At 39.4% G+C, this 21615-nt stretch overlaps 2 protein-coding genes across 2 annotated transcripts; both read left to right on the forward strand.

The window, feature by feature from the left end:
• The first annotated feature begins 5476 nt into the window (after positions 1 to 5476).
• On the forward strand, positions 5477 to 7027 carry LOC115683226 (MYB-like transcription factor ODO1). Its single transcript, XM_030607689.2, has 2 exons — positions 5477 to 5817; positions 6256 to 7027. Exons 1-2 carry the CDS (start codon positions 5555 to 5557, stop codon positions 6803 to 6805), a joined length of 813 nt encoding a protein of 270 aa, XP_030463549.1. The 5' UTR covers positions 5477 to 5554; the 3' UTR covers positions 6806 to 7027.
• A 6152-nt stretch (positions 7028 to 13179) lies between these two features.
• Positions 13180 to 20728, forward strand: LOC115683216 (mitochondrial intermediate peptidase, mitochondrial). Its single transcript, XM_030607675.2, has 17 exons — positions 13180 to 13658; positions 14153 to 14234; positions 14330 to 14382; positions 14554 to 14608; positions 14737 to 14875; positions 14950 to 15004; positions 15125 to 15347; positions 15533 to 15628; positions 16959 to 17078; positions 17194 to 17316; positions 17478 to 17633; positions 17732 to 17848; positions 18673 to 18798; positions 18884 to 18951; positions 19332 to 19467; positions 19552 to 19717; positions 20163 to 20728. The coding sequence occupies exons 1-17, from the start codon at positions 13462 to 13464 to the stop codon at positions 20450 to 20452; spliced, it is 2202 nt and encodes a 733-aa protein (XP_030463535.1). The 5' UTR covers positions 13180 to 13461; the 3' UTR covers positions 20453 to 20728.
• Positions 20729 to 21615: the final 887 nt, after the last annotated feature.

Below are 21615 nucleotides of genomic sequence, written 5' to 3' on the forward strand. Positions count from 1 at the left end.
TTTAGGACTGAATTGGCAAACTTAAAAGGTTTAGGACTGAATTGGCCGCCGTACAATAAGTTTAGGACTGATTTGACAATTTTCCCCCACTTTGACAATGGCTAGATCTTCCCTCGCGGTGGTGCCTCACTACCTCGACCCCTCATCCCTCCCCCCGGTCATCATCCTCAATTGCATTGAGGATCAAGCAGTCCTGCCTCGTTGGCGTCGCCTCTGTCGAGATCGTCCCCCTCAGTCGCCTCGCGTCCTCTGACCGCACCATTGACTCCACCTCCGCCTCCACTGTCCTCCTCCGCCTTCGCCGTCCTCCTCCACTCCCTCGCCATCGCTGGGCGAGGCATGACCTCGCCAGTGGCTGGTCGTCGAGGTCTAGTGACTAGCTGGAGGAAAAAGGAAGGGAAGAAGAAAAAAGAAGAGAAAGAAAAAAATAAAAAAAGAAAAATAAATAAATCGAAAATATTAAAATTTTATTTAAATATCCATGTCAGCGCCGATTGCGCCATGTCAACACCGGTTATGCCACGTTAGCGCTAGCCGGCCAAAATTAGCCGGATGGACAGAATTGGCACAAACGTAAAAGATTTATGACTCAATTGGTAAAAAAAAGTTTATGAGTAAATTAACACAATTGCAATACATTTAATACTTTTTTGGTAATTCTCCCCTTGAAAATCTAATGACGTAATTCGAAATTGAATTTCCAGAAAATGAACGTCTATAGTGAATATAACACAGCCTTATGAACCATATATCATGGAAATCTAACTCGTGATGAAAGGAAATATCATAGCATAGCAATGTCAACCTTAGATCAAAATACTTCACTCGGTGATGGAACTCCATTCCATCATAAAATTCGCAAAAAAGGACCATCCTAAGTGCAATAACAACGCACTTTCTTCTAAAAATTTTCTTTCGTCGATTGTCTTCTCATAATTCACCCTATGCTTAAAACAACGTGTAGGTGTGGGCATGGAGTGGAGCACATGCTCGATTTTCTACATGACCAAGTACAAACAATGTCATTTTCGAACTAGCTATCGGCTAAATCCTATCGAGCTTTGACTTGTGTCTCGTCTCGTACATAAAATAAACTGGGCATTTCTTGGATTTGAGACTCATCTATTCCAGTGGGTTTCTTGTGAGAAAAATTACATGTGTTATTGTGTTAAGATATTGGATGAAACATATGACCAATGTCGTTTTTGTAAATGTTTTTCCTCACGCTTGGCACCATTCTTCTAGTTTACTGGAGAAAGCCGAGCAGTCTCTCTGGATAATCAATCGTATAAATAGTTTAGTATTTTCACTTAATTTCATTGTCGTAAAATATTGCAAAAATTATATTCCATTGCAACTCCGCGCATACGTTCTCGATACGTGCCTCTATAGTCAATTTTTTCCTTTTTTAAAAAAAGGAAAAAAAATTCACATGCTGGTCTAGATATAGATGCCTGTCTTCTTTTTTTTCTTTTAATCTTGTGAAGAGAATAAGGAAGCAAGGGAGCTAGTCCTATTTGTCATCAATAAGACGATCCCAAAGGACATCTCATTGTCGAATCATTCAAGCCCCTCGGGAACGAAGTCAAAAAGGCTAAAAAGCTTTTTTTCCTTCCTCCCATTACACTTCACTTCACACCCCCCAATCAAAACCCAACTCTCTTTATCTTTGATTTAGTTTAAGGGAAGCCACTTGCTGAGTCGCTCGTTCCAAATCCGATCATTGCTAGCTTTGATTTAGCAATGTGCTTGCGTTGTCGGAAAGGTGAGTTTATGCCTTTGCCTTTGCCTCCATGAGTACACCAGTGTTAAGAGTCAAGACGGAGATTATAGATATCATCACCCAAGCGCATTGTCCTTTTTTCTATGCTTTGCGTTGTCAGAAAGGTGAGTTTATGCTTTGATTCTCAATGTGCTTTGTTTATTTCTCTTTTTGTTCTTTTTCTTCTTAATTGATGACGGTGAGGGTCGTGGCCCTCACCAAATTGGGCGGGCGTGCCCTCGCCGGCAATCGACAAAAAGGAAAAGAGAAATAGAGAAAAAATTAAGAATTGTTTTTTCCAATTATCTACGTCAGCCGGCTATGCCGGTTAGGACAGCTGACTCTGAAATAGATCACCATGTCAGCATTTTCTAATCAAATTGGCCAGAAGGATTGCATTGGCAAATCCTCAAAAGGTCTAGAACTGAATTTATAAAATTGAAATGTTTAAAATTGAACTGATACAGGTACAAAAGGTTTATGACTTTTTACGGTAATTTTCCCAACAAAAATGTCTAGGAGTTGATTGTTGCTACTAATAAAACATTTTTATAAGCGATAACAACGATTATTTTGAGAAAAAAAAAATCTTTGAATTGTCTGATTTTTTGCCAAACAAATCAACTTTGGAAACAAAACATTCTAACACTCCAAAACACTTACTAAAGAATTAAAAAGAAGAAGAAGAAGAAGAAGAAGTTCTGTCATCACCAAGATTTATCAATCTTGACCAGGGCTGGGGCCGCCTTGGAGGAAGAAGCACCCCGACGGCTAAAGTGCTGACGAGAAGGGTGATGGCATGCTTAAGTAAGTGTAGAAATTGAGGGTCCTTGAAATTTGGATGCTTAGGTGGAGCTGTGCGACTGGATGGCACATTCTCCAGCCTCATATTCAAATTCGGGAGAAGTTCCTAGGTGCTCCTGGTACACGTGAGCTCAACTAATCTCGGCCTTCGATTTTCATGGATCCCACGTGGAACCCACGTTATCTAAGGATTAGAATGCATTGAGTCCACATACACCCGGTGTCCTCGATAATGTGTCCAGCCAAAGTGTAGAGCCAAACACTCCGGAACAAATAAAAACAATCTTTTGCACAATATGGAAAACAATCCTTATTAGTTCGCCAGCAGCTTTCACTAAAAGATCATGGTTGCGTTCCCAAAAGCCCATCGGAGGTGCCGTATGCACGCGCCTCGTTCAGGAACTAATTGCCTAGCCTGTGCAATTTACATGTTTTGAATATATTTAAGAAACTATTCTAGAAATAAGTCGTATAATAAATAGTATAATTGAAGACACTTTCTCTAATTTATCCATTTTTTTTAGGTTTAAATTCACCGAGAGATGAAATCCGGATGTACTTTCTCTTTATCCTTTTTCTAAACCAAAAAATATATATGTAGAAAGAGATATCAAAATAAGATCGAATTTGGGTGATATGGAAAAATTACCAATGTTTCTTGCCACTTGCCATTACAAAGACGGAGTGAAGTGTCACAAGGCGAACAGAGAAACGAATCTTCTCTCGATTCCGACTTAAACTATATAGTTAATAAATAGATTTGATTCTAAGTACGGTATGCATCTAAAGTTGTTTTCCCAGTAGTTAAAATCGATGGCTATTCTAAGAAAGTACAATGTGTTGGGAGAAATTTGCATAGCTAGAGCTTTATAGATAAAAATAGTCTAGAGTGAACTGAACCTAATTGAATGAATAAAATTTTAAGTGTTCTCTAAACCACGCTCGCCCTGCTAATAATCACATATTTTAAAACATTTTTCACTTCTTGCCAATTGAGTCCATCCCATCAATTTTGGCCGGAAATCGCTAACATGGATGCTGGTCGGTCATGTGGTGCTGACGTGTACATTTTTAAATAATATTTTAATAATTTCTAAATTTTTATGTTTTTTTTTCCTTTTCTCTATTTTTTTTTTTGTTTTGGAGTTAGGGTCGGCGATCTCGTCTACCATGGGCGAGGGCTGTCAAGCACCTCGCCTGGGGTCGGCGAGGGCTGCCAACCCTTGCTTAGCTAGATCTGGCAAGGGCGTTGCGGCCCTCTCATAGAGCTGACAAGGGTCACCGGCCCTAACTCCAAAACCCAAAAACAAAAATAGAGAAAAGGAAAAAAAACAGAAAAAACAATAAAAAATTCAAAAATTATTAAAATATCATTTAAAAATGTCCACGTCGACGTCACGTGGCCGGTCGGCGTCCACATCGGCAATTTCTGGCCAAAATTGGCCGGATGCACTTAATTGGTAATGAGTGAAAAGGTTTATGACTCAATTGACAAAGTTGAAAAGATTTAGGATTGAATTGGCAAAAGTAATATAGGTTTATGACCTTTAGGACAATTTCCCGTTTGTAAGAGATAAGGGTACTGAAAATCTTAAAACTTGTCACGAAAGTACAATTGAATTCGAAAGCATTCAAAAATTCAATCGAGTCTTAAAACTTGTCAAGAAAGTACAATTGAGTCATAAAACTTTCAAAAAGTACAATCAAGTCTCAAAACTTATCAAGTTGGTGTAATCAAGTCCTTCCATTAATTCTATCTAACTTGACAAACGAAAAATGCTAACAAATTTTAGGACTTGATTGCACAAACTTAACAAATTTAATGACTTAATTGCACTTGTTGAAAGTTTTAGGACTCAATTGCACTTTTGTGGCAAATTTTAGGAGTTGATTGCTTTTTATAAAGTTTTATAATTTAATTACACTTTCATAAGAAGTTTTAAGACTTTCAATGCACTTATCTTGCTTTTTAAAGCTCAAATTTTCATTTGTATCTCTTTATCGCGCGTTAATTGCAAATTGAATGTTATTAACATCTTCATAGGCTCCACGTTAGAAGCTATCATCACTACCCCCGCAACGAGCCCCCATCACGTAGTTTGTCGATTTCGTCGAGGCGGCATTGTGGACGATGGTCTATGTTGGAGAGCTAGTTCAAATTTATCTACGCTCCAAACGGGCTAGGAATTTTTCACTGTTTTAGGAAAATGTAATTATTGTTGATTAAAGCAATTTTTATCTCCTCCCTTTCGTACTCTCGTGCGAGGATAATTAGATAGATAGGTAAGCTACAACGCACGTTCCATAAAGAGCATGTGGATCGTCTCAGTTCATTAACTCCATCCTCTCGTTTTAGGCACCAAAATAATAATAATAATATAAAACACTGCACTAATATCAAATTATATTTGGTTGGAAGCCCTCTCAATGTTAGATCTCAACATATCAATAGAAGGCCACAATGTATAGATTGATAACTTGTTGAGATGCAAATTGCGGCCTGAAACTGCTCAATTAAAGATATTTTATCGCTATTCATTCATATTTAAAAAATATGTCACTATTTGAAACGGGTTATAAATCGAGCCAATGTATGTTATGGTGAGGATTGCTATGCGCAAGTTGCTGGTATATCTGAATTCTCGTGTTGTCTTCCCAACAAATGGTGAATAATTACAGGCGTGGTCTGCTCGTTCCTTGGTCACAATCTTTGGCAACATTGCTAATAGGTGCATGATTCAAGCTATGTCCCGGAAGGTCAAATGCACGCGCACAAAAGAAGCGTGAGAAAACAAACCCAAAAGAAAATAAAAGATAAATAAACAAATTAACCCCTACTCATAAAATATGAAAAAAAAAATTAAAGTGGGGATGAAAGGAACTAGTATATAAAGGTGGGTGAGGTGGGGTTGAGTTCCATTAGGAGTAGTTGGTGGGATTGTATATGCAATTTTGAGCGTCGCGAGTGGCTTGAGAGAGGGGGGAGCGATGGGCCGGCAGCCGTGTTGCGACAAGCTCGGGGTGAAGAAAGGGCCGTGGACGGCGGAGGAGGACCGGAAGTTGGTCAACTTCATACTCACCCACGGCCAATGTTGCTGGCGGGCCGTCCCGAAGCTCGCCGGGCTCCGCCGCTGCGGCAAGAGTTGCCGCCTCCGCTGGACCAACTACCTCCGCCCCGACCTCAAGCGCGGCCACCTCAACGAAGCCGAGGAGCGCCTGGTCATCGATCTCCACGCCACTCTTGGCAACAGGTCGGTATCCCCTTCAATCATTACTTTACAAATACTGCCACCAGCTATACATGCATCATGCTTTGAAAGACAATAAGATACAGTTAGTCCAGTTATTCATCCGACAATATAATTGCATGTGTTCGAGATTTCTTTGCTTTTTACCATGTTTTTCTTTCTTCTTCTTTTTTTATTTTTTGGTTTGATGGTGTTAGAAATTGTGCCAGCAGATTTTGCTCCTCTTTGTTTGTCATTTTATATGTTTTTATTGCAGAGTCATTTTAGTCATTCATCTCATCTTTTTTTCTTTAATGTTCTGTCTTAAACTTTATAGAGATGGAATCAGCATATGCAGTATCGCCTTCCTAGATATCTAAATATGATTAAGCTTTCATTATACCAAATAAAATTTTCCTTTGTACCTAAATATGTTACTTCAACTATTTTCATCTGCTTCAGGTGGTCCAAGATAGCAGCTAGGCTGCCCGGAAGAACGGACAACGAGATCAAGAACCACTGGAACACCCACATCAAGAAGAAGCTCATTAGGATGGGCATTGATCCAGTCACTCACAAGCCCCTCCAAGAACAAGCTAACGAGCAGGTCTCTTCTAATCCTAATGAGCAAGCCAGGTTCGAAGTTGGCAACCACAAGACGCCGACCTATCCGTGCGACGGAAGCTCCGACAACTTCAGCTCCCCAATAATCGAGAACTCCTCGACGGGCGAGTCCCCATCCTTCGACCCGAATATTGGCAACTTCGACGACCCTTGGATGAATCACATACGGTGGGAGACGTTCCTCGAGAACCCACCGCCGTGGAACTTCAGGTTCGAGGGAGATCGCCAGGAAGGTTACAGCGAATTCGGGATGTGCCCCCCATCGGGCGGCGACCCATCTTGGTTGTTCAACCGCGAGAGCTCCGGAGTCGAAAGTTTTGCCCGGAGTGGCTTCGGTGACATAGACATGAGTGAATTCGCTAGGAGCAGCACTAACATCCGCTCCTAGGTGGAAGAAGGGCACTTTAGGCTCTCTCATGCGTGGACCATTCAATAACACATTTAATTCCAACTCTCCGCAATATAAGTTTGTACAAAAAAATATCGAACCTAGCTCTCACTAATAACCGCAGCACTAGGTAGCGGCAGAGCTGAGAATCTATGCAAAATTTCTCCACCCATGCAACAATAATTTCAGGTGTTGAATATAATCCTCATCTTGTACCTCTAATGCTAGCTTTTACACTAATTTTCTCGTTAACTCGGGATTAGTTTATATATTTTCGGTTTCCTCGACGCATCACAGATCCAAATTATCGGCTGAATTCGATTTCTTCAGCATGGGATGGTATTGTTTGGTCAAGAAGATGGCAAAAATGAAACGACCTTTTCTTCAGCGTGTGGAGATATGTGACTTGTCTTTCACCACAAGAAAAGGCAACGAAATGGAAATCCAATCCCACGAAATGTTTAATTAAAGTAAGTTCAGCTCGATCAGGCTTGGTCTCAAATTGCTAACACAGCAGTATTCTACTTCATCGTGCGTCTGATTGCTGATGATTAAATATTCAAAGACCACACGAAACGGGCCCGTTGAAACGCACGTAGCTTGATTCCAGCATTAAACTAAAGGCACTAAGCGAAGTATCATCAAAGCCAAAAAGAGTTGCAAATCCTACTGGAGGAATATACGCTTCAGTAGGACAAGACACAGTGTATGTCTTGATATATAACTACTTAATCCGAGTGTTTGTTGGGCAGTGTTGCTTGTACTTTACAACGAAGCAAACTTTTTGGGTGACGACAAATATGAGCTGCGCACCACTGCTAAGAAACCGGCTTCTTGTTATTTTACAAAGCAATGGCTCGAATGATGTTAATGTCCGTGATAAAAGACTACAAGAGTGTCGAAATATTCCACATTGCTTAACAATGGAATTTATATGCTCTATATAAACATGTGGTTTTCATTTACCTATTAGTTTAAATTTTAAAGCTAGACTTTCTAATATAGTATTAGGGTCAGTTTGTTTGAATGAAAACTCTTTTTGAAATATTGTTTTTCAAGTTTTCGGTTTTTGGATGACGAAGCACTAATCGATTTGCAGAAAACGTTTTTCATAGATCGACAAAAAGCAAGCTTAATTTGGGGGGAAAATGATTTCCCCTTTTGGTAATAAGGAAATCACTTTCCTTAAATCACTAAACAAAAAAAAAACTTTCCATGCAAAATATTTTTATTTTATCATGAAATTTTTTGTGAAACAAACGCACCCTTAAAGTCAGATTCAGCCTCTTTCATGTGTGCGTCGCGTATTGAAATATCGTCGCTTGACAATAGACTATATATGTTCTATACATACGTGCGGTCTCCTCCTCATCTATTAGTTTAAGTTTTAGGGTTGGACTTTCTAACAAGAGAAATGCATAAGACGTCATTGAATTTCCTTTTTCTTTTCCTTATTATACAAATGAGAGATCTTATGGTTTCATTGTGTATTACACTAGTTCATATCTATTTATCTGTTTTACACTAAAGTGCTTTAGAAGGAGCATCTTAGGTTGTGGGTTCTTTTTGTAACATGTAAAGATTACTTTATACTCGGGAAAGTGCCCAAGGACCATATCCCAAACAAATTGCAAATATACTGAGGATCAAGTAGAATAATAAAGATGCGATTGCATTATTTAAATAAAAAAATCCAAAAGCTTAGGTGCGCATGTTCGTTAACACTAGCCACATGCATAATTTATAGCAATAGCCTGAACCTATTGCTATTAACATATACTAATATGCTAGGGTTTATTGTATCAGTCTTTCCATAATGCCATTAGATAGGAGCAATAGGCAACCACTACCAGCTGCATAGGCAAATATACATTGGACTTGCATGGGTTGGTCTCTGAGATATGAATACTGGTTTACTGTATGACATACTTTCTTTAACCAGCTGTATAATCTGGTTTGATAAAATGAGAGCTTGGATATTTGTTTTTGATAACGCATTGTTATGAATGTATAAATAGGAGAACCAACCCAAAAGGAGATCTTTTCACAAACAGTTGATCCGAATTTTTAGAAAACTATCTAGAGTACGATAGTATTTCTACATTCTTACCAATGCTTGGTCTGCTAAGGTCAGTCTACAATAGTTAATGATGTGCTCGACTGCGAGTGAAACTGGATCGTATCTAATACCTAGTAAAACTCAGTTTGTGTCAATTCAGTTAGTTATAAATAGGGGTGAGCATTGCTCCTGATTCTATCTGGGAACTGGATCGAACTGGCCGGTTCTGGGTGGTTCCCGGTTCTACAATAACTAGTCCGGTTACCTATTCATTGTGCGGAACTGGACCGACCAAACCGAACTAATAGAACCGCCTAGAATTCAACAGAGGGGCATGGGAAATGTATGGTCTACATGATGTTTCTACCAGAATTTTCACGTGGAAATTCACGTGCTTTCATCTAAGTTAAAACAGTGCAACGCGGATGTATATTTGCAAACTTATGTGCCATTCTTGGCCTTAATGCATACATGAGGACTCTCGTCAAGTGATAAAAGATGACAACGTTTGGGTAAGAAAGCGGTCAAAGAACCGAGCATTCCCCCGTAATTCCTATAACAAAATCCTCCACTTTATCCATAAACTAAACCAACCTACAAAATCACTGAGGTTTGCCCCAGTATCCACCTTCCTACTTGGAAGGGGGAGGTGAGAAGTTCGATTCCCCACCTTTTCAGGAGCTAGGGGGTTGAGACGTTTAGTTTCAGATGTGGGTTTCGACTCTCATACCCTGTAAGGAGACAGAGTAAAAGTCTGAGAGTGAATTAAGAGTTAGAGTAGGACAGACAAAAAAAAAAAAACTGACCTGCAAATAGGAATAATCCAAAAACAACGCCCGGCACATCCCAGGTTGATCCCGGATCGGTCCCAAAGTCAAGAGGGTTGGTTCCCGGTTCCACAAATTAGGAATCGGCCCCAACTGGGTAGGTTTCAGGTTTAAGAATAAGAACAAATTTACCTTGAAACTGATTATCCCAAGTTACAAATTATGAAAAATAAGCCCCCTCTACCTAATAATGTTCATGTGATTCAAGTCGAACCCACAATTAGCCAAATGATATGCCAAAACAGTATGTCAGCACACCACTACTTGCCGCAATTGCCCATCTGCGTTTGTTGTTCTTCTAGTGTCGATCTGTGTGTTTGTTTCCCCTAACACCACAACCCCACCCCCACCCAAACCCCACCCTTCCCCTCCCCCCGGGCGTAAATGATCATATTATTCATCTTTCATACTTTGGAAATTACTTAAATTCTGATGGAACTTTCATGGATCATTCGATTGATCCCATAATCCCGTTTCACCCTGTATGAAGTTGTTTCGAGATTTCTTGTTTTGTGACTCCTTTGACATTATTACATGCTTCTTTAAAAGCCTGAAAGGAAACGCCTATGAAGCCCCAAAAAAGGAATCAAATTTGTGATCGTTAGATCAGAATATTCTTCATAAATCTCGCTCCATTTTTCCTAGACTGTAACTGTGGGTAGCCGGCCATTTTTTTTTTTCCGATGGAGCGGTGAAATGCGTAGAGATCGGAAAGAACACCAACGGCGAAAACACTCTGCTGGGCCGACACTGACACTGAGAGGCGAAAGCCAGGGGAGCGAATGGGATTAGATACCCCAGTAGTCCTAGCCGTAAACGATGGATACTAGGCGCTGTGCGTATCGACCCGTGCAGTGTTGTAGCTAACGCGTTAAGTATCCCGTCTGGGGAGTACGTTCGCAAGACGCTATAAAGAAGTACATATGGTCTGACTAAAGTAGCATTATGAAACGAACGATGGTCCTCCAGCTGCTTACAAAACGAACGACTAAAGTATCTATGGTTTCCCACTCTACGTGCTTTAATCATGTTACATGATTCCGAACGAACCAATCAATTGACACTCGGAACCATACTATCGAGGCATATGGAGGCGATCTTCGTGGGGGATCATCCTAAATTTGTGAAACCTCTAGTGAATTCATTTTGTTATATTAGCCACTCCACTCGCCTAAATATGCTACTTCTGTCAGTGCTAGGCTGGCTACGTAGTGAAAGCTTGGAGCCCAAAAGCACGGAACAAGCAAAAAGAAAATCAGACTCCACATCATGAGAAGTGGGAACTTTATAATTTTGAATTTTGTGTATGTCCCTCTTATTAAATAATGTCCAAGTTTTCTTATTACCTAATTCCAAGATGATTCAACATATTCTCGCCAGATCTGGGCGAGGCCGACCTCGCCATGACCGACGGCGAGCCGCCTCGCCCAGGCGGCGAGGGTCCAGCCCTCGCCCTCGCCTGCAGGGGGGACCCTCGCCTCCGCCGGCGGCCGACGAGGGCCGTGACGCCCTCGCCGGCCCTGGGCTGTGGCCGGTCGCCGGCGACCGGCCACAACCCAAGAAGAGCAACACAAAAAGAAGAAAAGAAAAAAAAGAAAAAGAAGAAAAAAAACTGATTCTCAAAATTGTGCCGAGAAACAAGAAGCAACTTTTTTTTACTTCTTGTTTCTCTTCCAAAACTATTTCTCGACACAAATATTTGCAAAAATGTGCCCGGGAACAAAAAGTTTACCAAACGCATTTCTTTTCCTAAACTATTTCTGGGAACAAAAGAACAGAAATTTTCACTGTTTGGCACGTTACCAAACGGGTCCTAACCGTCGTACGTGACACGACCGGCGCTGACATTAATATTTTAAAATAATTTTTCTAATTTTTTATTTATTTTTTTCTTTTATTTTCACCTTTTCTTCTTAGTAAAAAATATAGGAATTAAGGTTACGTTTGTTTTATGGAAAATTCAAGATTTGGAAAATATTTTTCGAAAAATAATTGATTGTATCGCTTATAAAAATTAGTCAATAGAAAATTTTCTCATTATTTATATCTAACTATTTTTGTAAGTGATAAAAATATTTTTCATTTATTTATTTTTGTAAGCAATACAATCGATTATTTTTCAAAATATGTTTTCCAAATATCTGAAGTTTTTCGTCAAATAAACAGACTCTAAATCACGTCCAGAAGTTTGAGAACGATCAATTGATAAATCAATAGTCATTGATTGAATCTGGGTTACGTGGCAAAATGACCCTATGCGTCTTGCCACATGCCAATCATAGAGATAGAGAAAAGTTCTCATGACAAGCGTAAATATTTTTCAGTTCCGACTTTAATGAAATATAATAAAAAAATTTTAAAAATAGAGTTTTTAAAATGTTTTTAACGGTTAGAATGTGATGTTGGATAAGTTCTTTAAGGTTCAATTTGTTAATATACGTATAAAACCCATTTAGTACATAGTGCACTCTATTGTAACGTAACATGTAGGGTGCACCAAACTTTTCATAATTTTTTGTGATTTGTAGTATGTATTTTTGTATATTTGTAAAAAATGTGGGAAGTTCTTTATATATAATTAAATAATTTAATTTAAGGCTCCGTTCGTTTTACGGAAAATAAACTAGATATGGAAAACATTTTTCCTTAATGGACAAAACATCTTCAAAAGTGAGGAAAATATTTTCCACTTTTTGAAAAGAGGAAAACATTTTCCTCCCTTCTTCTTTCATCATTCATTATGATTATTTTTTTATTTTTAATTATATATTTTTTCTTTATTACTTTTTTTTTCTTTCTCTTTTCTATCTTCTTCTCCGGTTGGTTGCTGGCCACAACGATCTTGGCCTCGCCGGATCAAGCGAGATGGAGCGTTGCCATAGGCCGGTGAGGCTCGACCTCACAAGAATCTGGCGAGCTTGAGCCTCACCGGCCTGTGGCAAGGCTCGAGCTCGCCTGTGGCTAGTCGCTGATCGTCGCTGTGGCCAACAACCAACCGTGGAGGAAGAAGAAGGAAAAAAAAAAAGAAAAGAAAAAGAAAAAATAAAAATAAAAATAAAAAATTATTAAAAGTTTTGCAAGGAGGAAAATATTTTCCACACCAAATAATGGAAAATATTTTCCGAAATTTTTTTAGATTTCAGCCAAACAACGGAAAATTGTGCAATTTTCCAGGAAAATAGCTTCTTGGAAAATATTTTCCAGAAATGTAATATTTTTCGCAAAACGAACGGAGCCTAAGTAAATTCGGATTTTTATTTTGCTAGAATTATTGAATAAGCTAAATTCTATTTTTGTTAAATCGGATTTGTCATGTCTAAAACACCAATATTTTTGTTTTATCGAATTTTTTATTGAATAATAATTTCAGGCGACATAAATAATTATTTTTTAAATATTATTATTCAAACCATTCATTTTCCGTTTAACCGGGTGAGGCTCCTAAAATCATGGGCAGTAAGACGTGTTTAATTCATTACTAGTTTGGGAGCAAGTTTGAAAACCCAGGCCACGGTGTTCTAGGGTTTGCAGCTCCCGCTCGATGGCCATACGTAACTCCATCTTCTTCCCTTCTGTACTCCCTTTGCCAATCGCTCGGTACTCCTAGGTCGGTGTTCCAGGTCGCCGATCGTCAGCCACTCGGCGATTTCCGGCAACCCTGGGTCCCCCCGCCCCCTCCGCATTCCTACTTCCTGCCTCGCGGCGTCGTTCGCCAGCCGCCGCCGCCGCCGCCGCCGCCGCCGCCGCTGCCGCCCCGCCGTTGCCGAATCATGTCGACCGTAATCCGACGAACACTGTCTGATCTACTTGTCACGCCGATGTTGCGCAATCGCAGTTCGGTTCTTGTCGGGATTCGAACTTATTCTCAGGAGACTTCGCACAATGGCGCGCCGGCTGGCCTTTACGGGTTCCAACATTTGAAGAGTCCCAAAGGCTTTCAACGCTTCGTGGACGAGGCTATCGAAAGGTGAGTTTCTGATCGGAACGTCGAATGAATGTATTGATGTGTTTCGGTCGCATTGTTGGGGTTTCAGTTGTCGGGGAGTTTCGTAAGCGTAGTTCGACTGAACCGTGTGACATCGATGATTGCTCGCGGAACTTTGCGTTTAGCCGAGTATTCGTGCTTTAGTGGAATCGAATCATCACGAAGCTGGTTTCAATCATTTCCGTCTCATTTTGGATGGTGTTCAAATTTTGTGGCCGAAAGGAATTCAAATGAGCACACTATTCTGTAAGCTCATAGAATTTTAGAAGTTCGTCAATTGAGATAGTTGAAGAATTTTTAGCGTGATTTGTATTGTAGCTTATTGATACTGATGATTATGATCAGGATTTTGTCACCCTAACTGTTTGCGATTTACTGGAAATTTGAGCACCAGGACTCCTATTACATTCTATGCTGTAGTTATATCTTTAACTCTATGCCATTTTAGGTTTATGACTTTTTTGTACTTTTGTCAGGTCGACGGAGTTGGTTACTTATATATGTGGGATGCCTTCGGCGGCTGAGATAATTCGAGCCGTGGATGAGATTTCAGACAAGGTATGATCATGGTTTAAGGTTTCACTTTTCTTTACGAATTAATTGTATTATCTCTTTAGTGGTTATAGTGGTTCCAACTTTGTCTCATGTGCTAGGTTTGCTCAGTTGTGGATTCCGCAGAGCTTTGTAGGAATACTCATCCTGACAGGTCCTTATATGAGTGATATCATCTTTTCTTTGTTTCAACATTTCTTGACAAAATATCCTTACCAAAAAAAAAAAAACATTTCTTGACAAAATAACTACTCTGTCATTATTTTCGTTTTGCATCTATCTGAGTTCAATTCTACATGCATGTTCTGATTAGCCTGCTTATCAGGGAGTTTGTTGAGGAGGCCAACAAGGCATCAATGAGAATTAACGATTATCTACATGTGAGGTGACCATTTTTTCGACTTTCAGTTAGCATAATCAATAGTGACCAGTTGATTGAAATTTATCAAGCAGAGAACTGCCTATTAATGGTCACTCTTGTATCTATTCTGTTTTCACCGCCATGTAGTATCTTAATACAAACCATAGTCTGTATGATGCGGTGAGAAAAGCTGAAGATGAGGGTCACCTGCTTACAAAAGAAGCTCAAAGGGCTGCTAGCTATTTGCGCTTTGACTTTGAAAAGGGCGGAATTCATCTTAGCAATGGTACATTCTATTCTAGCCTATGGCACAGTTAATCATTTTTTGCAGAAAGTAAAAGTTCTGATTTTCTATTTCAGAGAAACTAGAGAGAGTCAATCAGCTAAGCTCGGAAATTTCTCAATTGTGCCAGGAGTAAGTGTGGTTCTCAGCACAACATTTTTCTAATTGTCATTAGAGAAGGCAGAATACATCTCTTCGTAATTGGTTATCAGGTTTTAATTTTTTGATTCATACTTTAATTTGTTCTTGCAGGTTTGGCCAAAATATGGCTGTCGACATGGGTTCTGTGGATGTATTTCCAGCTACACGCATTCCTAAACATTTGCATAGGCTCTGTAAGCCCATATATAGGTCCACATCGGGAATGTCGATGGGATCATCAAAGTCAATGAACAACATGAAAGAAAAAGGATTTCGAGTAATTACAGACCCAGCTACTCTTTCTTCTGTTCTTCAATGGGCAGCAGATGAAGAGGTTTGCCTATCCTATTTGTATCTATTTTCGAATTAACTCATGATTTGAGCATATCTTTGAGTTTACCTTCATATTGGATGATTTGAGCACGAGATTGGCCTTTACAATGAGAATTAGTTAATACTCCATTTTCTCCATCCTTGAGTTTCCTTAGCTACGTTCAGCAAGGCTCTTGACTTTCTCAGGTCAGGAAAATGGCTTACATTGAAGGGAATTCTGTCCCGCGTGCAAACTTGGGAGTTCTTGATAAGCTTATAGCTGCTCGCAATGAGCTAGCACAGGTATTGTGTTCTTTTACTCTGTTTAATTTGCAACACATCTTATAATGCAGTTTAATTTATGCGTATGCTCTTGGTATGTACTTAATTTCTGGAACTCTTTCCTTCTTTTTGTTTACGCGAGCTCATTTTTTCTTGCTGTATGGTAAGACCCATGAATGAAGCCTTAAGTTACATCCTCATCTTAGATTCTATTCCGTCACAATTTCTGTCGAGGGGGAAAACCTTGGGTATGCCAGAGGATTTTCTTTAACTATAAGGCTTATTATTATGCCTGTGTTTTGGTTGTTATGTTGATGCTTCAAGAATCTTGTTTTGTAGAGAAACTTACCAATTGGATTGCTCATAGTTCCTTTTCTTGTGAAATTTTTTCATCTCATAGTCTACAATTTTCCAGTCATGCAATGTGCACATTCCTCCAATATCTTCTAGCACAAACGCATATCCAAGGGAAAGTTTCATATGTTCCGGTTCAAGCTCTGATGTGCAAAGATGTCCTTTAATAACAAATTGGATTAAAGTAGTTAAGATTGTTATGCAAAAGAGACCATACTTAATATAATGCCAAGACATCAAAGGATAAATGCATTTTTGGCATCTTAGGAAGAGGAACATTCTAGAGATTCTATTAGATCTTGATGTCTAACATCTTAGGCTATTCTCTCATCTGTATGATAAATAAAAACAAAATATGTAATAGAAGTAAGCTGTTAGATCTTGATGTTGTTCAGTTGATCGATGTCTACATTAATATTGTCAGTGAAAGAATTCAGGGATTTCTTGTCTTGAAGGCACCCTCTGGCACTGTAGAGATGTAACAAATAGCAAGATAACACTAAAAATTGGTAAAATTGAATAGAATTGATACTGGAACATAGACTTGATAATATGGAAACCAAACACCTATATTAAGAATTAAGATGGCTGATTACAAAATGTCTTACAGACTATCTATACTAGTATTACAAAATTTAGTCATTTCTCAACTCTTAATAGACATAAAGCAGTTTGAATCTCAGCCTTGTAACTTCACGAGTCACAAGGCCTATCACTTGACCACTTGCTTGAAGACATAATAACATGAGAAGACAATGTAAAGAAAGAAACAATAGAAACCTATAAGGAAATCCATACTCCTGCATGTTTTTTTATAAGGTTGCCCTCTCTCTGAAATGGTGAAATACAAGTCATAGAGTTTTTTTTTTTTTTAAATTTTGTTTTTGCCTTCTTCATTTCCAATTATCTCGTTCTTGAGTAGTCCATTTTCTGTTGAAGGTCTATGTTAATCCTTCTCTCTTAGTGATTTTGCTTTTTTACTTGATGGTGAAAGCAGATGATAGGGTATGCATCCTATGCAGAATTTGCACTAAAGCAAAACATGGCTTCTTCACCTGCTGTGGTGATGTCCTTTTTGCTTGAGATGAGTGAGATGGTCAGAGACAAGGCTGATAAGGTTTCGTTTCTCATAACATTCTCTAATGGGTAGTGTTGGTGCAATCAACATAGCCATAGATTGTACGAGATTGATATCTTTTTCCTCAATTTACATGCAACTATTCTTAGTGCAGGAGTTCAATGCAATTAGAAATTTTAAAAGGCAGAAAAGTGGCCAATGTGTAGATTTAGAGCCATGGGATGAGGCTTACTATACAGCTATGATGAAGTCCTCGATGTATGATCTGGACTCCTCAGTAAGTAACACTGTTCTGTCCATTTTTCGGTGCATGTACACAGATCAGTCTCTCCTTTGGTAACAACCGCACTTTTAAGTAAATCAACATTTTTTAACTTTTGAGATAATATTTATCGTTCTGTAAGTTGGAAGGATCTTATGCCATACGATGTCGAGCAGGTTGTAGCATCATATTTCCCTTTACCAAGGTGTATTGAGGGTTTGAAGGTCCTGGTGCAGTCACTATTTGGTGCTACATTTCATAGTGTTCCTCTGGCACCAGGTGAATCCTGGCACTCAGACGTACTTAAGATGACTCTTCATCACCCTGAAGAGGTATATTCATGTATAGATAGCTAAGTTTGTTGCTGTTTTAATTTGTTCTGACATTATCAGAATCTCCTATTTAAATTGAAGAATTTGCCTTGTCTCAGGGGGATTTGGGTTATCTGTACCTTGATTTGTATGCAAGGGAAGGCAAATATCCAGGCTGTGCTCATTTTGCAATAAAAGGGGGACGGTGGATTTCTAACACAGAGTACCAACTTCCTGTACTGTATATTTCTCTGCATTTCCAAGCTTTCTCACATTCATTAAGTCTGATTAATTTTGGATTTCTTTAATGATTTTGTATTTTGCACTTTACTTTTAGTTTCTTTATCAATCTCATTTAATATTTGTGGAGGAAACACTTCTATTTGAAGCTTTAAGCATGCTTTAGATAATTTGGTGAATAGAATTAGAATAAAGAAAGCCAAGTTGCTTGCTGTATAGGTGAGATGTGACTTCTATAGCTTTTTGTCAGAGAATTAGGTGGATGGGGATCTGCATCACTGTGCCAATCTAAGTGGCCACCATTGACTACCATATGTATGCCTAGGCAGCTTCATGAACATAGTTGCAAAGCTAGCTGAATTATATTGTGAGATTGAAGTTGAGGAAATGAATACTAGTATATTCTTGTTGTGCTGATGGCATTGGGGTAATGGTCACCATTACTACAATAGGAATGGCAATAATTAAAGCAACTAGAAGTTCGTGTGCTTATTTAGCAATATAGGAGAGTTATTAATTTTAGCAAAGAGGTCGCTGTTGGTGCATCTTTTGTTGGTGTGCTTATGGACCATGGTCCTTTATGGCCCATAGGCCGTGTACTCTTAATGAGTCCATTTGGTTCTTTTGTGCTGAAAATTATTTGGTGGTGACAAATTTTATGTCCACAACAGTTTGATTCTTTCGGTTATATGGATGAGATATGGTTCTTCCAACTATGAAGTGTTGTGCATGAAATTTTTTTTTTTTTTGGATTGATTCATACATTGTCTTGCATATTTGGTTAATTTGAAGTTGAAATAGGAAAATGGTGACATCGCAGGTTGTGGCCCTGATTTGCAACTTCTCAGGTTCACATAATTCATCGCTTGCAAGGCTTAATCATTTGGAAGTAGAGACTCTGTTCCATGAATTTGGTCATGCTCTTCATTCTTTGCTGTCAAGAACGGTACTGTTTAGACATTTTATTAACTTTAATGAAAGATAGTTGCGTAGTTGATTCAGCTTATCTTAATTTTTCTCTCTTCACTTAGGAGTACCAACATTTTTCTGGTACCAGGGTGGCTCTTGACTTGGCTGAAACGCCTTCAAACCTTTTCGAGTAAGTTGAAAGCTGCAATTTCTCCATCATGGAAAGAGAGGAAAATCCTGTAATACTTCCAAATTTTGCCATTGAGTTTGACCGTCTTATTGATATTTGTATAAACATTGGAACCTCTTGTTTGTATTTCTTGTGAATGGAAGTATTTTCCCTTGGGCCACCTTACAACATCATCTCTCTTTTGCAATACTAGCTAGATCTTGGAAATGAACCCGTGTGTGACTCCAAGCTTTTTCCTCATTAAATTTCCCATTAGAGAATCTTTACCTAGTCTTGCATTATAATAAGCCAGTAAAAGACATTAACAGCTATAGTCCCTGCATGTTACCTTCCTATTTGCTTTTGCATTTGTTACATACTTTTTTGGGCAATATTCTTAGGTATTACGCATTCGACTACCGGGTTTTGAAGACATTTGCTAGGCACTATTCCACTGGCGAAACAATACCTGAAAAGTTGGTTGAGTCAATGCAAGGTGCCAAAAAGATGTTTGCAGCAACAGAGTTGCAGCGCCAGGTCTTCAAGTGCATTAAAAGATAAATGATACAAGAAATTATGTTATAAAATTTTCTCACCTTTATTTTTTTTTCCTATTTTCAGATCTTTTATGCTTTGATTGATCAAACACTTTTTGGGGATCGATTAACCGGACAAAGAGATACAAGCTCAGTTGTTGCTGATTTGAAAAGTCAATATACTAGCTGGAGGCATGTTGAAGGTACACATTGGCAGACTCGGTTTAGTCACCTTCTAAATTATGGTGCAGGTATGAACTTCTTATTTTTGAGTTTTGTTATGTGTGCTGGGTTAACGATGGCTTTGTTCTACTCGAAGAATTTAGCATTAGTTGCTTGTTTTGAGCATAAACTTCGATGAAGTGAGAATGAGATTCCTGTGCATGCCATAAAATCTTTAAAACACTCAAATACACAATCTAAATTTCTGGAATTTATCCTGCATTTTTAGAGATCCTAGTGAAAAGCTAATGGTAAGAGATAATTGAGGAATAATATATTTTCAAAATTCACATATAGTTTGCATGGTTGAAGCGGGGTCAACCTTACTTGCCAGAAATGGCATGTTGACATTGATAATTAGCTTTGGAATAGTTGCTTCTTTTCTGGGTGCTGTTGGGGCAATCAGTTTTTGCGAGTTCATGATTTTGTGACTCGGGGAAATCTGGTTCTTAGAATGAGTGATGACTTTTGCAGGTTATTATAGCTACTTGTATGCCAAATGTTTTGCGGCAACCATATGGCAAAAGCTGTGTCAGGATGATCCGCTGTCATTGACCACGGGAACTGCTTTGCGAACGAAGTTTCTGCAACATGGGGGAGCGAAAGACCCATCTGAAATGCTGAACGATCTAGTAGGGGGCGGTGGGATCGTGAGGAGCAGCAATGGGGGGATTGTTCCGGACACTGCAAGCCTTGCCGATGAGATGGGTTTGGTCGACTATAACATGAAGTTGATGGAAGGAAAGACGGAGAAGTTTGTCTAACTTCCAGAATCCAATTTCTTGTTTTTTCGTATCGCGGAGCGGATTCGATGGGGGTTTGCTTGTTGGTTGTATTTCGATGTCTCTATTTGTGCTTTTACGCTCTGCCATAGTAGTTAGGCTCAATCTCAGACTATTTTTGTTGGTTGAACATTAGAAAGCTTTCGTGTTTGGGCCTAACTCGTGGGGACCAATTACATGGGCCATGAAAGGCATTTTTTGAGGCCACGGTGGGTCATATGAAAGTCTAGGCAAAGGAGTTGGGTCTTTTAAGTCTAATTACATTGGAGCAATAGTCAGAGTCAAGCATAAGACCCTGCCTGAATAACGTTTAGGCCCAAAATTGGGCTGGTTGTGGTTCAAGTTTATACTAAACAGTAGGGTGCACAAAAGGCCTTACTTGCGGTTCAATAACGTGCAGGCCGGGCCCAATCTATTTCGTATGTTTAATCAACAGCAAAAGTCAGGGCGAATTTGATGCTTTAGAATGAGAAAAAAAACACACATATATTTGATGGCTAGTCCAAGCCCATGACGAGAGCAGTAATAGGCCAAGCCCAGTACTAGTGCAGATAATGGGCCGGGGCGGGCCCAACAAGATGAAAATTAATGGCTGGCGGACCCAAATTACGGCCCAATATCTTGATAATGGGCCGGATAAGGTTTAGGGTAGCCGGCAGCCCAATTTACGGCCCAATAACCCCTGGGGCAAGACCCAAACTCTATCTCAAAATGGGCCTCACCTATAGCGGCCCAATATGGCCACATGGTGGCCTATAAAGGCCCAGTCAAAGCCCGCAGCAGGCCCATTGAGGATCAATTGAAGGCCCATTAATGTGCTGGGCCTTGCGCAAAGGCCCAATAATGAGCTAGGCCTATCCTAAAGGCAAATTTATGCCACGTAGTGGGCCCATTTAGGCCCAAGTTTATTTTATGAGAATGGCCGAGGCCCAACTCAACTCCCAATAATGAGCTGGGCTAGCGTAAGGGCCCAACGATTTCACCTGCAGAGCCAAATTCTAGGCCTACATTCAGGCCTCATAGTCGGCCTGGCTGGCCCATTGAATTTTTTTGACAAGCCAGAGCCCATCCATGCCCAAGTTATGGATCGGTCAGTCTCTTTCGAGATTGATATTCAGTTCAATTCTGCGGTTCTTCAGATCGAT

The sequence above is a fragment of the Syzygium oleosum genome, unplaced genomic scaffold (genome assembly GCF_021117445.2).
Source record: "Syzygium oleosum isolate NSW1041296 unplaced genomic scaffold, Sole_v2.1 Sole_v2.31, whole genome shotgun sequence".
Classification (NCBI taxonomy): domain Eukaryota; kingdom Viridiplantae; phylum Streptophyta; class Magnoliopsida; order Myrtales; family Myrtaceae; genus Syzygium; species Syzygium oleosum.